Here is a 20,119-nt window from a genome sequence, read left to right as displayed (position 1 = left end):
GCATATGAAATCTCATTACAAACATGTAGCACGAATTAGAGTCGAGATACCACAGTGTCAGAAGGCAGAGGCTCCAAGTATGAGTGGGCCGATTGGCTGCCACCAGCCATCCGCCATCGCGGCGGCAGGAGGCGCTCGTTGTCGAGAGCCGCTGGAGGCGTGAACAGTGGGCGTGTACCATTGGGTCCGCCAGATCCCACGCGACCGGTTTTTGGGGCCCAACAGAAACTTTCTATTCTGTTATTAATTGCGAAACGCCGATAGCATGGTATCGACATGTGACACTTTTATTGAAATGGATTTTTAAGCTTATCTGTGTTTGCCAGAACCTTTTTTTGGCTATTTCCTGTCCAGTTGTTTGCCATTTCTGTGAATTATGCTTTAAATAAATCAGATACTCTGCGTGAACAAAAATAGAGTGATTGAAACACATTTAGGTTTATTATTGTGATGTACAATTTGAAAGTGCTCCATCAGCGAACAGTAAGTTATTTATACCTTAATTGACTGTTATAATGCGTAATAAGTAATAGGAGACTTGTTTAATAGCACAGAAATTAGTAATTAGTTGTGCAGGAATCTATTGCATATACATGTGTCGTAACTGTTCGACACATTCAGATGACTTCTGAGATCTCGCAAAGTTAAAACTGAAAATTCAATTCAATTTAATTTTGGCTGTCAACAGTGTCGATAGCTTGATCGATCAGTTTAACTATCGAACTGATTTATCGATTCTCTGTTTACACCGAATAGCAAAACAAGAGCATTAGAAGCGTAGGCTTGTGATGTTTGTATAACAGTGAAAAATACAGTGTGGTAGTTGGTTAATAAATTCTGAAATGATGAAGCCACAACGCGAAGTTTGTTATTATACCAGTGATATTCTGTTAGGGAAGTCATGATCGCCTGCCGTTATGTGGTGTGTCAACGACAAATTCCCAAATAATGTGTGCCGGTTGTGTGCAAATATTTCCGACGTCCTCATACCGATATTTGGCGCAGATAAGGAGCGAATCGACGTTAAAATAAAGAAATGCTGCCTACCTGTTGAAGTAAGGCAACCCTGTTGTATCCTCAAAAATGGTTGTTCTGTTTTGTTGTTAATTTTAATTGCCGTCATAGTTGCCGGTATTTTATTGTGTGTTCTTACAAAGATTTGCTATATCGTAGCGACAGTGTAAAATTTTAGATGGTATCGCATAAAAACGTAGTCGCTCTTAGATACTGTGCCCTTTGTATTTGATGACAAGCATATGCGCACTAATTAAATCTAGTAATCGCTCAAATTGCTCTACTAAACTTTTTAAACAGGACTCTTCATATTTCATATTTACAGCCATTCTGTGTAATAGAACGAATAATGTAGCCACATTACGGAGATTAATTGTTGATATTTGTTTATTCTGTACTAGGTATTTATGATTATTGAAATCATTGATTTTTGATCAGAGATACGAATTTCTACCATTAGCGTTGAGATCACAGTGTTGTGAGTGTTTCAGGTTGTTAACGTAGGAAAAAAACACACACTCATCTCACTTCATATTTAAAGAAAGTATATGTTGCTGTAGGGTACACTAAAACTTACTGTTGTAATTCTCAATAATGCCTAGAGGAATAAAGCTTAAGTCTAAAATTTCATTTTGACCTGCTGTTTACTAGTAACCATAAGGTGATGGAAACACTAAGATGTTGTGTTTTACACATTTGAGTGATTGTCATCACAGTTTGTCTTCAGTTTGCTAAGCCAGTAGGAGGCCAAGGGGAATTTGTATTTAAAAGAATGATATCTGACTATCAGCATTGTGAATAGTAGCTGTAGGATTTAGTACAGGACACACTATCAGGCTTAAAGGAATCATCAGTTTGATAATTTATTTATTCACCCACTTATCATCTTACAATGGTACTGGATTTGTCATAGTAACACAATGAAAGCACTACCTCAAAACTATACAGAAACATAGAATGTATAACTATGCATTTGTGAGGATAGGACAGGTGGTTGGCCATAGTCTAGATGAAGGAACCATCTCAAATTTAAATGAAATTATTTAGAAAAATCTAAATCTGGCCCATTGCAGTAACTCCAGTCCATTCGTAAAACTGACTCCAGGCCTGTAGAAATCCAGCTATTCCCCATGCACATCTCCAGGGCCTTACCTCAGGCAGCCTGAGAAACCCAGTCAGCATCCTCCCTCTGATGAGTCGGATGTTGAACTCAGGAGAGTGACAAGACATTACTATAATAGACTATAGAGCTTGGCATGATTTCCTTGTCACATCGAACTATTGTAATGTGTCAAGGTTTTGTAGTCATTTCCCTCATTATAAACCACTGCTCTGAGTCCTCCAAGTAAACTCTGTGAAATATGTGTTACTAGTGAGGAGTGTTTTAGCTGCCATTTTAAACAGGTCTAGTTTAGTAATTTCTTTTTTGTCTCCTTGGGTAATTTGTTACACGAGTTTATTTGCCAACAGTAAATACTGTTTTGAGACTATTGTTTGTTTTCCTTGTTATATGTTTATATGTACTCATGTGGTGCAGTAAGGGTGCCCAGTTTCTTATACAGTTATTTACAATGCACCTGACTAATATTTCTAGTTATACCAGCTGCGACATACTTGCGTATACGAACAGTGATCCAGTACTGTTATATAGTTTTTATTCCAGTGTTTGATCACAATATCAGTTCTTTTGACGATGGGCGGTTGCAGTCCGTAGTGACCATTTCTCAGATCTTTTCTACACCATGCCCTAAAGTGATATTGCGATCAAAGACTGGAATAAAAAACATTTGATTTCTAGTTATTATTGTAATGCCCTTTTCTGCCGTGCAAATTTTTTATCAATGTTTTGTGCTCTTAATTCCAGAAAAAATCTCATAGCTATAATGATATGCACGTAAGAAGGTGGATGGTAGGTCAAGGAGCAGTGTACCATGTGATGCTCCACCTATGGAGCGGAAAAGGAGAGAAGTAAAAAGACTAGGTGTGATGGTGGAATGATAGCTGTGTAGTTCTGGAATGGGAACAGGGAAGGGGCTGGATGGGTCAGGACAGTGACTAACCTCCATTAACCTGCAGCACTTCACTGTCCGCCACACCCACCATACTATCCCTCCCCTTCCCCGCCCCAGCCTTCTCCTTAGCCCCACCCAGTCGCCACTCCATCATGCACTGGTGCTGCTGCTCGCAGTGTGGTTTCAGTTGCGTGTGTGTGTGTGTGTGTGTGTGTGTGTGTGTGTGTGTGTGTCTCCATCTGTCTGTCCTCTATTGGTGATGAAGGCCTTAATGGCCCAAAGCTCTATTTGTAGCAGTTTTTTTGTTGTGCCTATCTGTGATTAGTTATGTAAAATTTTCCTAAGGCAGTCATTATTTCTGTTGTCACACATGTTCGTCACAGAGTTGTCACTGTTATATCTTTATCTGGCACCAATATCTGAGCCACTGGAAGTTGACCTGATGTTATGATCTGTGGTGTAATTGGCATGTGAGGTGATGCCCTGTTTCTAGACTATGGCTGCTGTGTACATAGTATTTGTAGGTCCAACACCTCTAACACTTTCCCAAGTTCTTGCAACACAATGCACTGCGCATTGCATTTATCTAGCCAGTTTTAATCATCTGCCTCTGTTTCATTGCTGTTGGGATGAGATTGGATTGTAATTGAATGCTATGGAAACCTAGTGAGCACATAGTTATGCGGCAGTGTAACCTGTAATCATGTACAATTTGGTTGTGTGTCATCACTAATTGCCTGTACAGATGCTCATTATCAAATGTCTTCTGTTCCTTCTTAAATACGACTTCAAGTGGTGTGCGCTGTTCCTTCGCTTTTGCAGTCAATTTGTTGACAGTGAGCTGAATATGATCAGTTTCCTCTATGACAGGAAGATTTATGGTGCAGCCTTTTGGATGACCATGCCTAACCAGGTGCCTTATTGCTATGGTTAACACATGCATATCCTCTAATTTAGTCAGTCTCATTGCATTTTCACATTGTGTAAACAGGCTGCAGCCCCAGCCATAAACCCCTTCCATTTTTCCTGCCATCTCCATCTTTGTTTGTATGCTTTTCGTGGTTCTCATTGTCATCTATAGATTCTGTGATTCTACACATTTTTGTAATCTTCCTCTATTAGCTGTTGAATGCTATCACACGTCATTATTACAACATGTCGCATGCTATCACACCTTGCATTTACTACACTTTCAACTATTTTTTAAAAATTTGACAGTATGTACTTCTTTAAGTCTTCCTCCTCTAGAGGTAGGCCTGCTGTCCATTCCTTGTTTTCCTTTCTTCTTAGCCACTTCTAGAAACTCCACTCCTCTCCATTATTCTTATTATTGACCTTTCTAAATTCCATCTCGTTATTGCCCTTGTCTATGTGGTCAGTCATATTTTCGGTATGGGTTGCTATGTCTCTTCTCATTCTACCCTTCACATTGGCTCAGAATATTTTGACACTTTCTGCATCCATCATTCTCTTTGATGGAGGCTTCCATTTCTTACAAAGATGACAGCTGATTTTATAATCCGTTTGATCAGTGAACTTGGATTTATCAGTTTTCTTCCTGGACATGTTTCATCTTCTTCGACATGATTTTGCTGTGTTTGTATTTACTCTGTGGTTTCCTGTGATGCTCACCAGCATCATGCACAATGGTTCAGAATCCATATTTGGTTCTTTGAATCTCTCACTCCAAGAACATTTGGCAGGCCCTACATTTCACAGTCTATACTTCTTTGGCTGCATGGTTTCTTCCCTTTCTAACATGGAATGCGCACTGGAGCTTGCTTGGTATTTTTACAGTTCTTTTTTAGATGGTCACACCCTCCACAGTGGGAACATGTCAACTTGTTTTCCTTACAATAGTTTGCAATGACAAATTTATATACTGTATCTTGAGCTACATTGCATATCAATCTGTTACTGCAATTGTGTTTTTGTGTTGGAATTTGTTGGCTTCACGAAATGAGAAACTAATTATCACATTCCAACCTAATTTACATCTCAGGCCTTACTAAAAGTCAAATTGTCAGCATGTCTCCAAATAAATATGAAAATCCATAGCCAACCATAAAATTCATAATAAACAGATCAGTAAAAGTCATTCTGGGATTCAGCATATAAAAGAAGAGTACTGCATTTGTCCATTTGTTTCTTATTCTGAAAGAAGTTGTTAGATTCAGTGATTGTCATTGGCTATCCTAAACAGTCACTCAATTGGCTTTGACCAATCTCAACAAAATGCCATCATCATCACAAAATGCAAGAGGTGCTGATACTGTAAGTGCACTTTAGCCATTCGACTTCCAATTTTCTACATCTAAAATCATACATCGCAAGCCACCATATGGTGCATGGCACAGGGTACCTTGTACCACAACTTAACGATTCCCTTTCCTGTTCCACAGGAAAATGGAACCTGTGAAAAACAACTGTCTGTACACCTCAGTATGTGCCCTAATGCCTTGTCTTCATGATCCTTCCATGAAATATACATTGTTGGCAGTAGAATCATTCTGCAGTCACCCACTAATGCCGCTTCTTGAAATTTTGTCAATAGTGTTTCACGAAAATAACTTCATCTTCTCTCCAGGCATCTCTATAACACCAGTGTTTTGATCAAACCTACATGTTACAAATCTAGCAGCATGCCTCTGAATTAGTTTGATGTTTTCCTTTAATCTGATCTTATGGGCATCATAAACACTCAAGCAGTACTCAAGAAGGGATTGCATTAGTGTTCCGTACATAGTCTTCTTTATTGAAGAGCTATACTTTCCTAGAATTCTCCCGATAAACCAAAGCCAACCATTCACATTCCCTACAACTGGCCTTAATGTGCACAGTCTATCCTATATTGTTTTGCAGTATTACGTCTTGGCCTAATTGTTTATTCAGTATGACTGTATCAAGCAGCATACCACTGATACTGTATTTGAACATTACAGGTTTGTTTTTCCAGCTCATTTGCATTAACTTGCATTTTTCTACCTTTAGAGCAAGCTGCTGTTCATCAAGCCAAATAGAAATCTTGTCTAAGTCATCCTGTATCCTCCTACAGTCAGTCAGTAATGACATTTTCCTACATACAACAGTGAAATCAAAAACAGTTGCAGATCATTGCCCACCCTGTCAGCCAAATCATTTATGTATATAGAGAATAAGAGAAGCCGTATCACAATTCCCTGGGGCACTCTGATGACACCCATATCTCTGATGAACACTCACCATCCAGAATAACGTACCAGATTCTATTAATAAGAAGTCTTCGAGCCACCTATTCCATGTGCTCAGACCTTTGTTAACAGTCAGCAGTGGCGCATTGTGCCTCTGATTTATAGGTTCTGCCTTTTCCAGTATCCTGTCTTATGATATTCCTCATGACTCTGCTTTTATTTTCTGCATTCTATATTATTTTGTTACCGAATGACTTTCTTGCAGCAACCAATACCCTCCTATATATTTCTTTATATGTTTGATAGTAATCTATGAACTATGGATTATTATAGGGCATTTGTAAAGAACTGAAAAATTTAAGTGTGTGGGAAGACTTTGTAAGACCTATAGTTAAGCATCTGGACATAAAGGGGGGAAACAAGTCTGGAAGAGAGAAAGGGAGAGGGGTTGAAAAAGGGGTGAGAGAGGGGATGAGAGGGGAAGGGGGGAGGGGAAGAGAGAGAGAGATTATGCTCACATGCGAGTGGAAGAGGGGAAGAGTAATGGGAGAAGGCAGTACATGATGTGGCTGGGGAAGTAGTTGTGTGGGCAGAAGAGAGAAGGGAACAGGTAAGGTGGAACAGTGGGATCAGGTTAGCGGAGGTTCAGGCCAAGGGGGTGAGAATGCAGAATATGTTGGTGAGACAATTCCCACCTGTGTAATTCAGTGAAACTTGTGCTGGAAGAGAGTATCCAAATTGCCTGCATAGTGAAGCAACTGTTGAAGTCATTTGTTTTCTTATGCACGGCATGTTTGGCAATTGCTTGGTGAAGTTTGCAGTTTGCCACAGTCTGACTGTGGCCGTTCATGTAAGTAGACAGTTGCTGACTTGTCATGCCCACATAGAATGCAGCACAGCTGATATGTAACATGGCTGCTTTCACAAATATGGGTAGGATATCCCTCACCTCAGGTCACAACTAGTACTAGTCCAAGCTCTGATGAAGGGTGTGGTGGTTTTTCAGGGCCGGGATGGTACTGGGAGATCAGAAGATTGGTGGTCAGTGGCTGGTTCACAGGTTAACTGCTGACTGAGGAGCAGAGGGCACAGGTGCTCTGTTTATTTATGAGCAGGATTCTGCGTATCAGTAGAGGCAAATGTGAAATAGTTTCACACATTCTATTATTTGTAGTCACATTTGTTGTAATAAGGACTACCAGTTTTGATCAAATGTTGAACATCTTCAGATTAGTTATAATTGCAGAGCAACTTGTCAGTTCTATGTGCTGTGCACAGTCTCTGTAAGTCCGAAGTCACAAAAGTGACAGTACACTGCAATAAAAATATTAGGATAACAATCTGTTATCACAGATATGTGTCTGCACTTCACACCATGACAGACATTCGTGAAGTTACTCATACATTTTGTCAAAACCTACAATTTCGTATATAATTGTCTGCTTGATATTTTATTTGCTTCATAAAGCTATATGTAATTTACTTCTTACTAAACCAAAGTTAGATCAGGACAGTTTAGTCAGTCAGTCTTTATTTACTTTTTTTCCTGAGTAGTCTACTTATTTATGTATCAGAGAATTATACACTGTAGTAGTGTCTGTAATATAATTGTGGACATGTACACCTGCTCCATTTTTGATCCCCAGTTTTTTTATGTATAAAGTAATGAAGGATATTATAATTATGTCAATTCTGAGACGGAAATAATAAACAAAAAGCAAGAGTAGACACATATGTACATTAGCATGACTAAAATAAATGTGGGAGGAGAACGTGCAAGATTTAGAGACTGCCTCATTTGTAAGCAAGCAATCACCACCATTCTGGACACAGTTGGGTCTGACTGACCACAGTGTCATCCGTCGGACAATTGAAGAGACCATTGGGGGAAAGAGAAGCAGCTGTATGAATGTTAGGAGCTCAGATGGCAAGCCAATTCTAAATAAAGAAGGAAAAGGTGGAAGGAATGTACAGGGTGTAACAAAATGATATGGCTGAACTTTTAGGAAACATTCCCCACATGTAGAGGAAGAAAGTATTTTATATGCACCTGGGTCCAGAAATGCTTTATTTCCATGCTAGAGCTCAGTTTCTACAACTCTTCAACACATTAATTATGGGAAATGCACAGGAAAAGAATGTATGAGCATAATATGAAACACTGTCCTAAATGAAATCTTCAAAATGCCCTCTGTTGGCAACGATATGTGCATCAGCCTGCCCTCGTGTTGAGCCCCTGATGCGCTGTTTCACAGCCTTTCACAATAAATCTTGTACCAGGCATCTGGTCACAGGAGACTGCTAAGTCTCCCACAAATAAAAGTCTAGTGGGTTTAGTGCCAGAGAGCATGGAGACCAAGGAATTGGTTCACCTCTACTTATCCATCTGTATCAAAGTCTATTGTTTAGAAGCCAATGAACATCAGCACTGAAATGAGGAACAGCTCCATCGTTTATGAAGTACATGTTTTGTCAAACTCGCAAAAGCACACATTCTAGCAGAACAAGTAAAGTATTCTCTAAGAACGCATGGCAAGTTTCTTCATAGAGCCTGGATTGAAGAACATGAGGTCCTATCAAACAGTTCCCAACAATGCTGACCAAACATCAATGGAAAATCTGTGTTGATGACATGATTGCACAATTCCATGAGGATTCCTGACAGCCTATATATGCTTATTGTGAAAATTTACAATCTGATCACATTAAAAATAAGCTCCATCTGTAAAGAGCACATTTGCACTAAAGGGAGGGTTGACACATTGTTGAGTGAACTATTCTCAGAAGTGTACCCCTGCAGGAAAATCGGCTGCTGATTGTGCCTGCAGAAACTGTACATGGTATGGGTAGAGCATGTTCTCATGTAGCACTCTCCAGTCAGTCATTTTGACACTAGGGATGTCATCAACTAGACAAAGAAGTTCCTCTTCGAGGTGAGGTGTCGTCATCATTCTAGGCCTCCCCCATCACGAACAAATGGCTCAAACATCTCATGCCCTGTAAGATAGCGATCAGTTGCTTCAAGTGTCCTCCTGTCGGGGAACTGTTGTTCTGGAAATCCCTCCTGGTACAAATGTTGAGCCCCACAGCTGTTATCTTCTGCTAACCTGTACAGCAAATGGGTATCTGCCAACTCTGCATATGAGTACACTACCATTGCACTGTACCATAAACAAAGTCCATGATGAACATTATACAGTTGATATTATGTGCTTGATGCCAGTAGAGCAAAGAGGTTAGTTGCAGGTCAACACAAGCAGTGAAGCATGTGAAATGTACCCTGAAAGTTCGGCCATACCTTTTCGTGATACAGTGTATCTTTTGTGTAAAGAAAACAAACCTGAGGACAGCATTATAGAAAGAGAACAGGGAGAAAGTGAAGATGAGATGGGAGATACAATACCACAAGAAGAATGTCTTGCTGATATACCTAAGTGTAAACAAGGCACCTGGAGTAGACAACATTCTCTCAGAACTATTGAGATCCTTGGGAGAGCCAGCTTTTACAAAAATTTTCTATAAGGTGTGCAGGATTTATGAGATGGGAAATGCCCTCAGACTTCAGAAAGAGTGTAATAAATCCAATTTCAAAGAAGGCAGGTGCTGACAGGTATGAGTACTACCAAACCATCAGTTTAATAAATCATAGTTGCAAGATGACGACACAGTTCATGTACATAAGAATGGAAAAAATAGCAGAAGTTGACCCTGGTGATGGTCAGTTTGGGTTCCAGAGAACTGTAAGAACGTGCGAGGCAATACTAACCCTACGACTTATCTTGAAAGGTAAGTTAAAGAAAGGCAAACCTACTTTTATAGCATTCATATATTTAGGGAAAGCTTTTGACAGTGTTGACTTGGCTACTTCTTTCCAAATTTTGAAGGTAGCAGGGATAAAATACATGAAATAAAAGGTTATTTGCAACTGGTATAGAAACCTGACTGCAGTTACAAGAGTTGAAGGAAATGAAAGTGAAGTAGTAGCCAAGAAGCACTTGAGATTGGGCTGTAGCTTACCCCGAAAGTTATTCAGTCGGTGTATTGAGCTGGCAGTAAAGCAAGTCAAGGAGACATTTAGAAAGGGAATTAAAGAAGAGCAGTTGAGCGGAATTGATGATGTTTTGAAAAGAGATTATAAAATAAAAATAAACAAAAATGAAACAAGGGTATTGGAATTTAATTGAATTAAATCAGTTTATGATAATGGAATTAGATTAGGAAAAGAGCCTTTTAGGCAGCAAAATAACTGACGGTGGCTGAAGTAGACTGGATATAGAATGCTGGCAATAGCAAGAAAAAAAATTCTAAAAGAAGGAATTTGTGAATGTCTGATATAAATTTAAGTGTTAAATCTTTTCTGAAAAATAATTGTTGGAATGTAAGGAAGTAATGCATTTTTTGATAAGCAGTTCAGACAAGAAGAGAATAAAAACTTTTGAAAGATGATGCTATAGAAAAGTGCTGAAGATTAGATGAGTAGATTGAGTAGCTAATGAATAGGCACTGAATCAGACTGGGGAGAAAAGAAATTTCTGGCACACCGTGATTAAAAGAAGGGATTAGGAATCATCAATTTGATAATGGAGAGGGGGGAGGGGTAATAAATGTTGGGGGAGACCTAAGACGAATACAGTAAGCAGATTCAGAAGGATGTAGGTTGCAGTAGTCATTTGGAGATGAAGAGGCTTGCACAGGATAGATTAACATGGACAGCTGCATCAAAGCAGTTTTTGGACTGAAGACCACATTAACATGAAATTTAGACCGCATACAGGTTTGTCTTTCACAAAATCAATTAAGACAAGTTATGGGATGGTTCCTTTGACTGGGACATGGCTGATTTTGTTCTCTACCCTTTCTCAATTCAGGCTTGACCTCAACCTCTATTAGTGTTGATCTGATGCTGAACCCTAATCTTCCTTTCCATGACATATTTTGTTTTCCTACTTGACTCTTTTGAAACAATGAAGAAGTTAAAACATATTTGTTATGCAAACTACATAAAGTAATAAAAATTAAGGTTTAAAATGGGACTTGAAATATAGATCTTGCTTTTAGTAGGCTTTAAGCTGAGTCATTTGAGCACTCTTCATGTCTTGACATAAAACCTTGAAACTCTCTTGAGATTGAATTTTTTCTTCAACAAGGGCTCACCATATAACCCCCCCTCCCCCCCCCCCCCCCCCCCCCATTCCCCCATATTTGATAAGTTAGGTGCTGTCAAAAGCTTCGTGTAAGTGTATTTTAATTGTGTCTATAAAAGGTCTTCTTTATGGTAGGTAGCAATCTAGCTTTTCCCGCATTGTTGATATTCCTACCTGCAGTTTCCGTTGTTTGATTTTACACTTTCATTCTTATTTCATAGGTTCAGTAGTCGAATAGCTCCTTTTCTTATCTGTCATATGAGGTGTGTGTAGATGTCTATCTACCTTATGAAGTGTGTTTGGATGGCATTGTTTGTTAAACCGTGTCTTGCGAAAGCTACAGATCTTAAGTTGATTGCACTAATCCAACACACATCTTTAATCTGCCAGGAAAACACTATAAAGACTAATGCTGGACGACATCTAATAATGAATAAGAAAACAGGAATGTAGGTAAGACACTATGAACAACATAGTGAACCCATTATCATAGCCAAGATAGACATAAAGCCAATGCCTGTTACATTATCTACATCTACATCATTACTCTGCAATTCACAATTAAGTGGGCAGCAGAGGGTTCATAGAGCCACCTTCGAGCTATTTCTCTGTGATCCCACACTCTAACAGCGTGCAGGAGAAACAAGCACTTAAATCTTTGTGTGAGCTCTGATTTGTCTTATTTTATCATGATGATCATTTCTCGCTTTGTAGGTGGGAGCCAACAGAATATTTTTACATTTAGAGGAGAAAGTTGGTGATTGAAATTTCATGAGAAGATTCTTCCGCAGTAAAAAACACTTTTGTTTTAATGACTCCCATCCTAATTCACGCATCATGTCCATTGCATTCTCTCCCCTATTTCACGATAATACAAAAGAAGCTGCCCTTCTTTGAACTTTTTCAATGTCCTCCATAAGTCCCATCTGATGCGGATCCCATGCCACACAGCAATACTCCAGAAGAGGGCGGACAAGCGTGGTGTACACTGTCTCTTTAGTCGATCTGTTGCATTTTCTAAGTGTTCTACCAATAAATCACAGTATTTGGTTTGCTTTATCCACAATATTATCTGTGTGATAGTTCCAGTTGAAGTTATTTATAATTGTAATTCCTAAGTATTTAGTTGAAGTTACAGCCTTTAGAGTTGTGTGATTTATCGTGTAACTGAAATTTAGTGGATTTCTTTTAGTACTCACATGGATAACTTCACACTTTTCATTATTTAGAGCCAGTTGCCACTGTTTGCGCCACACAGATATCTTGTCTAAATCATTTTGCAGTTGGTTTTTATCATCTGATGACTTTATAAGATGATAAATGACAGCATCATCTGCAAACAATCTAAGAGGGATGCTCAGATTGTCTCCTGCGCCATTTATGTAGATCAGGAACAGCAGAGGGCCTGTAATACTTCCTTGGGGAACGCTAGATATTACTTCTGTTTTACTCGACGACTTTGTATTAGTTACTATGAACCTACTTTACAGGAACTCACAAATGCAGACACATAACTGAGACGATGCGAAATAGGCACACAATTCGATTAGGAGACACTTGTGAGGAAAGGTGTCAAAAGTGTTCTGGAAATCTAAGAATGTGGAATCAGTTTGACAACCCTTGTTAATAGTACTCACTATTTCTTGAGAATAGAGAGCTAGTTATATTTCATAAGAACAGTTTTTCCTGAATCGGTGATTGTTAGTCAATAAATAGTGAATAAATCATTTTCTTTTAGATAATTAATTATGTTCGAACACAGAATATGTTCCAAAACCCTACTGTGAATCAACATTAGTGTTATGAGTCTGTAATTCATCAGATTATTCCTAATTCCTTTCTTGGGTATGACTTGTGCAACTTTCCATTCGTTAGGTACAGATCTTTTAATGAACGAGCAGTTGTATATGATTGTTAGATATGGAGCTATTGTATCAGCATACTCTGAAAGGAACGTGACTGGTATGCAGTCTGGACTGGAAGCCTTGCCTTTATTAAGTGATTCAAGCTGCTTCACCACATCAAGGATATCTTATTTCTGAATTATTCATGTTGGCACTTGTTCTAGATTTGAATTCTGGAATATTTACTTCATCGTCTTTGGTGAACAAGCTTTGGAAAACGGTGTTAGTAACTGCTTTAGTGGCACTGTCATCAGTGATATAACCATTGTTATCGCACTGTGAAGATATTGATTGCGTCTTGCCTCTGTTGTACTTTACATATGACCAGAATCTCTTTGAGTTTGTTGCAAGATTTTGACACAGAGTTTCATTGTGTAAACTATTAAAAGCATCTCACATTAAAGTTCGTGCTAAATTTTGAGTTTCTGTAAAATTTCACGAATTTTGTGGATGTTGTGTTTTTTTAAAATTTGGTATGATCTTCTTGGTGCTTTTGCGAGGGTGTTCTGACCCATTTAGTGTACCAGGGGGATCAGTACTATCACTTATCAATTTATGTATCTCTCAATTGCTGTTGATATAGTTTCTTTGAATTCAAACCACATATGGTCTGTGCTTACATAGTCAGATTGGAAGTAGTGGAGATTCCCTCTTAGATAGGCGTCTAGCAAATTTATATCTGCTCTCTCTCTCTCTCTCTCTCTCTCTCTCTCTCTCTCTCTCTTTCTTTCTTTCTCTCTTTTTAGATGTACTTTGCATTTGTTTTCTGTGGATTTGGATGTTGTTATATTCAGTCTCGCTACAGCCATCTTGTGGTCACTAATCACTGTATCCATCATGATGCTCTCTATTTGTTCAGGATTATTTGTTGCTAATAGGTCAAGTATGTCTTTGCAACCATTTACACTTCAAGTGGGCTCCTCAGCTAATTGTTCAAAATAATTTTAAAGCATTCAGTACAATTTCGGACAATATTTTATGCCTTTTGCTAGCTTTAAACATGTGATGGCAGATTGAAGTCACCACCAACTAAAATTGTATGAGCGGGGAACCTATTTGAAATCAGACTCAATTTTTCTTTGAACTGTTCAGCAACTGCATTATTTGAGTCAGGAGGTCGGTAAGATGAACCAGTTATTAATTTATTCAAGTTCCCAAGTATAACCTCTACCCATATTAACGCACAGGAACTATCCACTTCAATTTCACTACAAGGTAAACTACTTCTGGCAGCAATAAACACTCCACCACTGACTATTTAACCTGTCCTTTCTGAAAATGATTAGGTCCTTTGAAAAAAATTCAGCTGAACTTATTTCCAGCTTTAGCCAGGTTTCTGTGCCTAAAATGATTTGAGCTTCAGTGCTCTCTATTAATGCTTGGAGCTATAGTCCTTTCCCAACACAGCTACCACAATTTACAACTACAGTATCAATTTTTGCTCTCTCTACCTTCATGTGTTTGCCCTGCACCCTTTTCGACTGGCATCCTTTCTGTAGTTTCGTGAGACCCTCCAACCTAAAAAAAAACACCCGTCCCTTCCATGCAGCGCCCACTACCCATGTAGCTGCTTCATGTGTGTAGTGGACTCGTATTAAGTGGAACTCGGAAACCCACCACCTGATTGCGCAAGTCAAGGAATGTGCAGCCTTCACTGTTGCAGAACTTCCTGAGCCTCTGATTCAGACCCTCCCTTTGGCTCTGTACCAAAACCAAAGGACCACAGTCAGTTGTGTCAACAGTGCTGCAGATGGTGAGCTCTGCCTTCATCTCGCAAGCAAGACTACCAGTCCTTACCGCTTCAGCTAGCCAGCCGAAGTGCAGAGAATCTCTTCTGATCAGAAGCTACATGCATCGTTGATACCAACGTGAGTCTCCACTTGCAGATGTCTGCACCCTTTGCTCTTCATGGCATCTGAAAGCATCATTTCCACATCTGGAATGACTCCATCCGGTATGCACACGGAGTGCACACAGGACTCCTTCCCCTCCTCTGCAGCCATATCCCTAAGGGGCCCCATTAGAGGGCCTAATGCTGGAGTTCCCAACTACTAGCAAACCCATCTTCTGTGAATTCCCAGACCTTGTGGGTTGAGAGGCTTCCTCTGGAACAGGGGGAGCATCTGCACCTGGCTCAGGGAAATTATCAGCCACAGATAGCACCTGAAACCTGTTTGTCAGAAAACCGTGGTGCCCTTGTGATGAACCCCAAGGAAAGTAGTTCGCTGCCTGCCAGACCCTGGAGTGACCTCCCACTCAACCATGGGTTAGAAGTCAGTCTCAGTGCAGGCGGTAACCGGGGCAACAATATCAGTGGACCGAAAGGGGGACATGTGGGATGTACTCAACAACCCTTGGATCACCACATCTGATCCCCCTACAGTGATGCCCATTGGCAGCAGCTTCAAGCTGCATGATGGAATCCAACACAGCCTGGAGCTGTCAGTGAAGGGTCACCAACTCAGCTTGCATCTGTACGCAGCAATCAGTAGTGCAAGTTTATATTCTGTCTAGCTCCGCAGAAGATGTAGAGAATGAAAGAATTCATAGTGAGATAAAAGAAAATATTCAGATACTTAAGAAAGAGGAAAATTAAAGTGTGGTGGGAGACTGGAATTTAATAATAGTAAAGGAAGAGAAGGAAAAGTAGCAGGTGAATATGGACTGAGGTAAAGGAACGAAAGAGGTAGCTGACTGGTAGAATTTTCCACAGAGCATTATTTAATCATTGGTAACACTTGGTTTAAGAATTGTGAAAGAAGGGTGTATAAATGTAGCAGACCTGGAGACACTGGAAGGTTTAAAATTAATTATTTAATAGGATACAAAGATTCTAAAGCTAGATTTTAAACTGTGAGGCATTTCCAGGGACAGGTGCGACTGTGACCATAATGATGATAATAATGAGCATATGGCATTGGTGGCCGGGAGACCTCTTGCGGGGCGGTTAGGCCACCGCTCCACAAGTTCTTTAACACCACCACAGCGACTTGCAAGTGAATGAGGATGAAAGACACACAACACCCAGTCATCCCGAGGCAGAGAAAATCCCTGACCCCGCCGAGAATCGAACCCGGGACCCCGTGCACGGGAAAGCGAGAACGCTGCCGCAAGACCACAAGCTGCGGACATTCTGACCATAATTTGTTGGTTATGAACTGTAGATCAAATACGAAGAAATTGCAGAAAGGTAGGAGGTTGTGGTCTGGATAAATTGAAGGAACTAGAGGCTGCTGAGAATTTCAAAAGGGTTATTGACCAACGATTGACTGAAACAAGGGAAAGGAATACAATAGGAGACAAATGCATAGCTTTGAGACATAAAATAATGAAGGTAGCAGAGAATGAAATATGCAGATAAAAAGACAAAGTCTAGTAGAAATCTATGGATATCATTGGCGGTATTGAATTCAACTGGTGAAAGGAGGAATTGTGTAAATGCAGCAAATGAAGCTGGTGAAAAGGAATGCAGAGATGTAAAAAGTATTATTGACAGAAAGAGCAGAATAGCTAAGCAGGAATATCTACAGGACAAGTGCTAGGCTATAGGAGCATGTATAATTAGTGGAAAGGTAGATATTGCCTAGAGAAACATTAAAGAGGCCTTTGGAGATAACAGAAACAGCAATATGAATATCAAGAACTGCAGTGGAAAATCAGTATCAGAGATGGGAAAGGTGGAAGGAATACATGGGGAGGCTATACAGGGGAAACATACTTAAAGGCAATATTATGAAAGGGAATGAAGTTGATATGGGAGATGTGATACTGTGTGATGAACACTGAAAGAACTAAGTTGAATCAAGGTCCCTCGAGTAAGCAGCATTCCCTCAGAACTACTGATAGCCTTGGGAAAGCCAACCGTGACAAAACTCTATGCAATAATTCCAGTTCCAAAGAAAGCAAGTGCTAACAGGTGTGAATATTACTGAACTATCAGTTTAACAAGTCATGGTTGCAAAATAGTAATATGAATTATTTACAGAACAATGAAGAAACTGCTAGAAGCCAACCTTGGAGAAGATCAGCTTGGTTCTGGAGAAATGTACGAACATGCTAGATAATTCTGACTATGTGACTTATCTTACAAGATAAACTGAAGAAAGGCAAACACACATTCATAGATTTAGAGAAAGCTTTTGACAATGTTGACTGGACTACACACATCGAAATTTTGAATGCTACAAGGATAAAACACAGACAGTGAAATGTTATTTACAACTTGTACCAAAAACTAAACTGCAGTTATAAGAGCCGAAGGACATGAGAGAGAAGCAGTAGTTCAGAAGGGAGTGAGACAGGATGTGGCCCATTCCAGTTGTTATTCAATCTCTACATTGAGCAAGCAGTAAAGGTAACAAATGAAAAATTTTGGAAAAGTATGAGGGTTGAATGAAAAGAAATGCCTTCACCATCGTTAATTGGGTTTGGATGGGAATATTTTAAAAAATCAAATGCAGAAATAATCCTTAGAATGTGATCTTTAATTACCAATATTCACTTTTCCACATAATCAACAGCCAATGGGGATACATTTCTGCCAACGATGAACAAGTTTTCTGAAGCCGACACAGAAGAAGCCGACAGTCTGTTTTTGCAACCACAGTCTCACAGTTCTCTCAGCGTCATCATCAGAAGCATAATGATGTCCCTGCTGATCATCTTTCATTATCGGGAACAGATGGAAGTCAGACAGTGTTAAATCTGGACTGTATGGAGGATGCCATACAGTCGCTGAAGTTCTGCTGTGGTGGCACATGAAGTGTGTGGTTTGGCATTGTCATGCTGCAAGAAAACATTTCCCTTTTCCTTTTGGACCCTTGTTAGCCATCATTTTAGAGTTCACAGTGTTGTGATGTAGTGCTCTAAACAGGGATAAGACCATCTGCATCCCAGGACACTGTGACCATGATTTCTCCAGCTCAGGGCTGCGTCTTTAATTTCTTTTTCTGGGGTGAGTCTTTGTGTCGGTATTCCATAGAACGACGTTTCATCTCCGGGTCGTGATGATGTACCCACGTTTCGTCTCCTGTCACAATTGAATGGAGAAAGGCGTCATCTTCATTCTCGTAACGTGAGAGTTCTTGGAAAATTTCAAGTATGTACGCTTTCATTTCAGGAGTCAGTATCCTGGGTATCCATCGTGCACAGATCTTCTAATAGCCAAGCAAAGCAATAATGTGACCCACATTCTTGTGAAATGCCAATTGTGCTTGCAATTTCTCTCCAAGTGATACGACGATTATCCTGAATCAGTCAGTCAACAGTTTGCTTGTGAAACTCCATGGCTGCTGTCACAGGACGTCCAATTCTTTGTTTGTCACTCAGGTCAGATGTTCCCACCTCAGCATGTTTAAACTTACTCACCCAACGGCGCACAGTATTCACATTAACACAATCACCATAAACTGCTTTCATTCTCTGATGAATCTCCTTTGGCGTGAAACTTTCTGCTGTCAAAAATTCAGCGACTGCACATTGCTTAAATCGCATTGACCAACCATCTGCGCAGGGTTCCACACTTTACGCTGTAACAACACAACCATTCAATACTAAGGCTTCCCGCCAACTGGAGCTGTAGGGAAGACACTATGGAACAAGCCAGTACCTGCCGCATACCAATGCTGTCATGAAGGTGGAGGCATTTCTTTTCAGTCAACCCTTGTACTTAAAGTACAGGGAAAGAAATAGAAACAGAAACTGGGAGGTTTGCCAGTGACACTGTAATTCTGTCAGAGATAGCAAAGGATGTTGAAGAACAGTTTTACTGTGTGATGTGATGGTAACAGTACTAATGCCAGTGCCACTAAAGCGGAGTTACTAAACAAGTTTTTTGAAATACCTTCACAAAAAAAGACGAAGTAAATATTCCAGAATTCTATCCACAAACAGCTCCCAATATGAGTAACTTAAAAGTGGATATCATTGGTGTGAAGCAGGTTAAGTCATTTAGTAAAGCAAGTCTTCCAGTCCAGATTGTATACCAAAAAGGCATCTTTGAGAGTGTGGTGATACAGTAGTTCCATATTCGACAATCGTATACAGCTGCTCTCCTGATGAAAGATTTGTACCTAAATTGTGGAAAGTTGCACAGGTCACACCAATACACAAAAAAAGGAAGTAGAAGTAATCCAATGAATTACTGACCCAAATCACTGACATCAATTTGCAGAATGATTTTGGAACATATACTGCGTTCGAACATAAGGAATTACCTTGAAGAAAATGGTCTAATGTCACATAGTCAGCATGGATTCAGAAAATATTGTTCTTATGAAACAAACTAGCTCTTTATTTCCATGAAGTAATAGGTGCTTTCAGTAGGGACTCTCAAATTGATTCCATATTTTTAGATTTCCAGAAGGCTTTTACACTGTTCCTCACAAGCAACTTCTAATTAAATTGTGTGCCTATGGAAGATTGCTTCAGTTGTGCAACTGGATTTGTGATTTTCTGTCAGAAAAGTCGCAGTATGTAGTATCTGATGAAAAGTAAGGGATTAAAACAGGAGATATATCTGACATTTCCTTAGGAAGTGTCATAGCCCCTGTGCTGTTCCTAATCTATATAAATGATTTAGGAGGCAATCTGAGCCAACACTCTTAGAGTGTTTACAGATGATGCTGTCATTTATCATCTGGTCAAGTCGCCAAACAATCAAGACCAATTGCAAAATGGTTGAGATAAGTTACCTGCATTGTGTGTGAAGTGGAATTGATGCTACAGAATAAAAAGTGTTGGGTTATCCACATGAGGATTCAAAGAAATCCATTAAATTTAAATTACATAATAAATCACACAAATCTAAAGGCTGTGAATTCAACTAAATATCCAGGAATTACAGTTATGAACAATGTAAATTGGAACGATTACAT

General features: G+C 39.6%; 1 protein-coding gene across 2 annotated transcripts in view; it reads left to right on the top strand.

Moving 5' to 3' along the window:
• The first annotated feature begins 771 nt into the window (after positions 1 to 771).
• LOC124595968 (B-cell lymphoma 6 protein-like) overlaps positions 772 to 20,119 on the top strand; it is a 105,959-nt gene continuing 86,611 nt past the window's right edge. For both annotated transcript variants that reach the window (XM_047134905.1, XM_047134906.1), the window contains exon 1: positions 772 to 1,055. In XM_047134905.1, the coding sequence (XP_046990861.1) occupies positions 918 to 1,055 (138 nt within the window). In that variant the 5' untranslated portion in view covers positions 772 to 917. The remainder of the gene's footprint in view (positions 1,056 to 20,119) is intronic.

This window comes from Schistocerca americana, chromosome 2, assembly GCF_021461395.2.
Source record: "Schistocerca americana isolate TAMUIC-IGC-003095 chromosome 2, iqSchAmer2.1, whole genome shotgun sequence".
NCBI lineage: Eukaryota > Metazoa > Arthropoda > Insecta > Orthoptera > Acrididae > Schistocerca > Schistocerca americana.
Note: the sequence above shows the minus strand (reverse complement) of the source record. Positions and strands in the feature narration are given on the sequence as shown.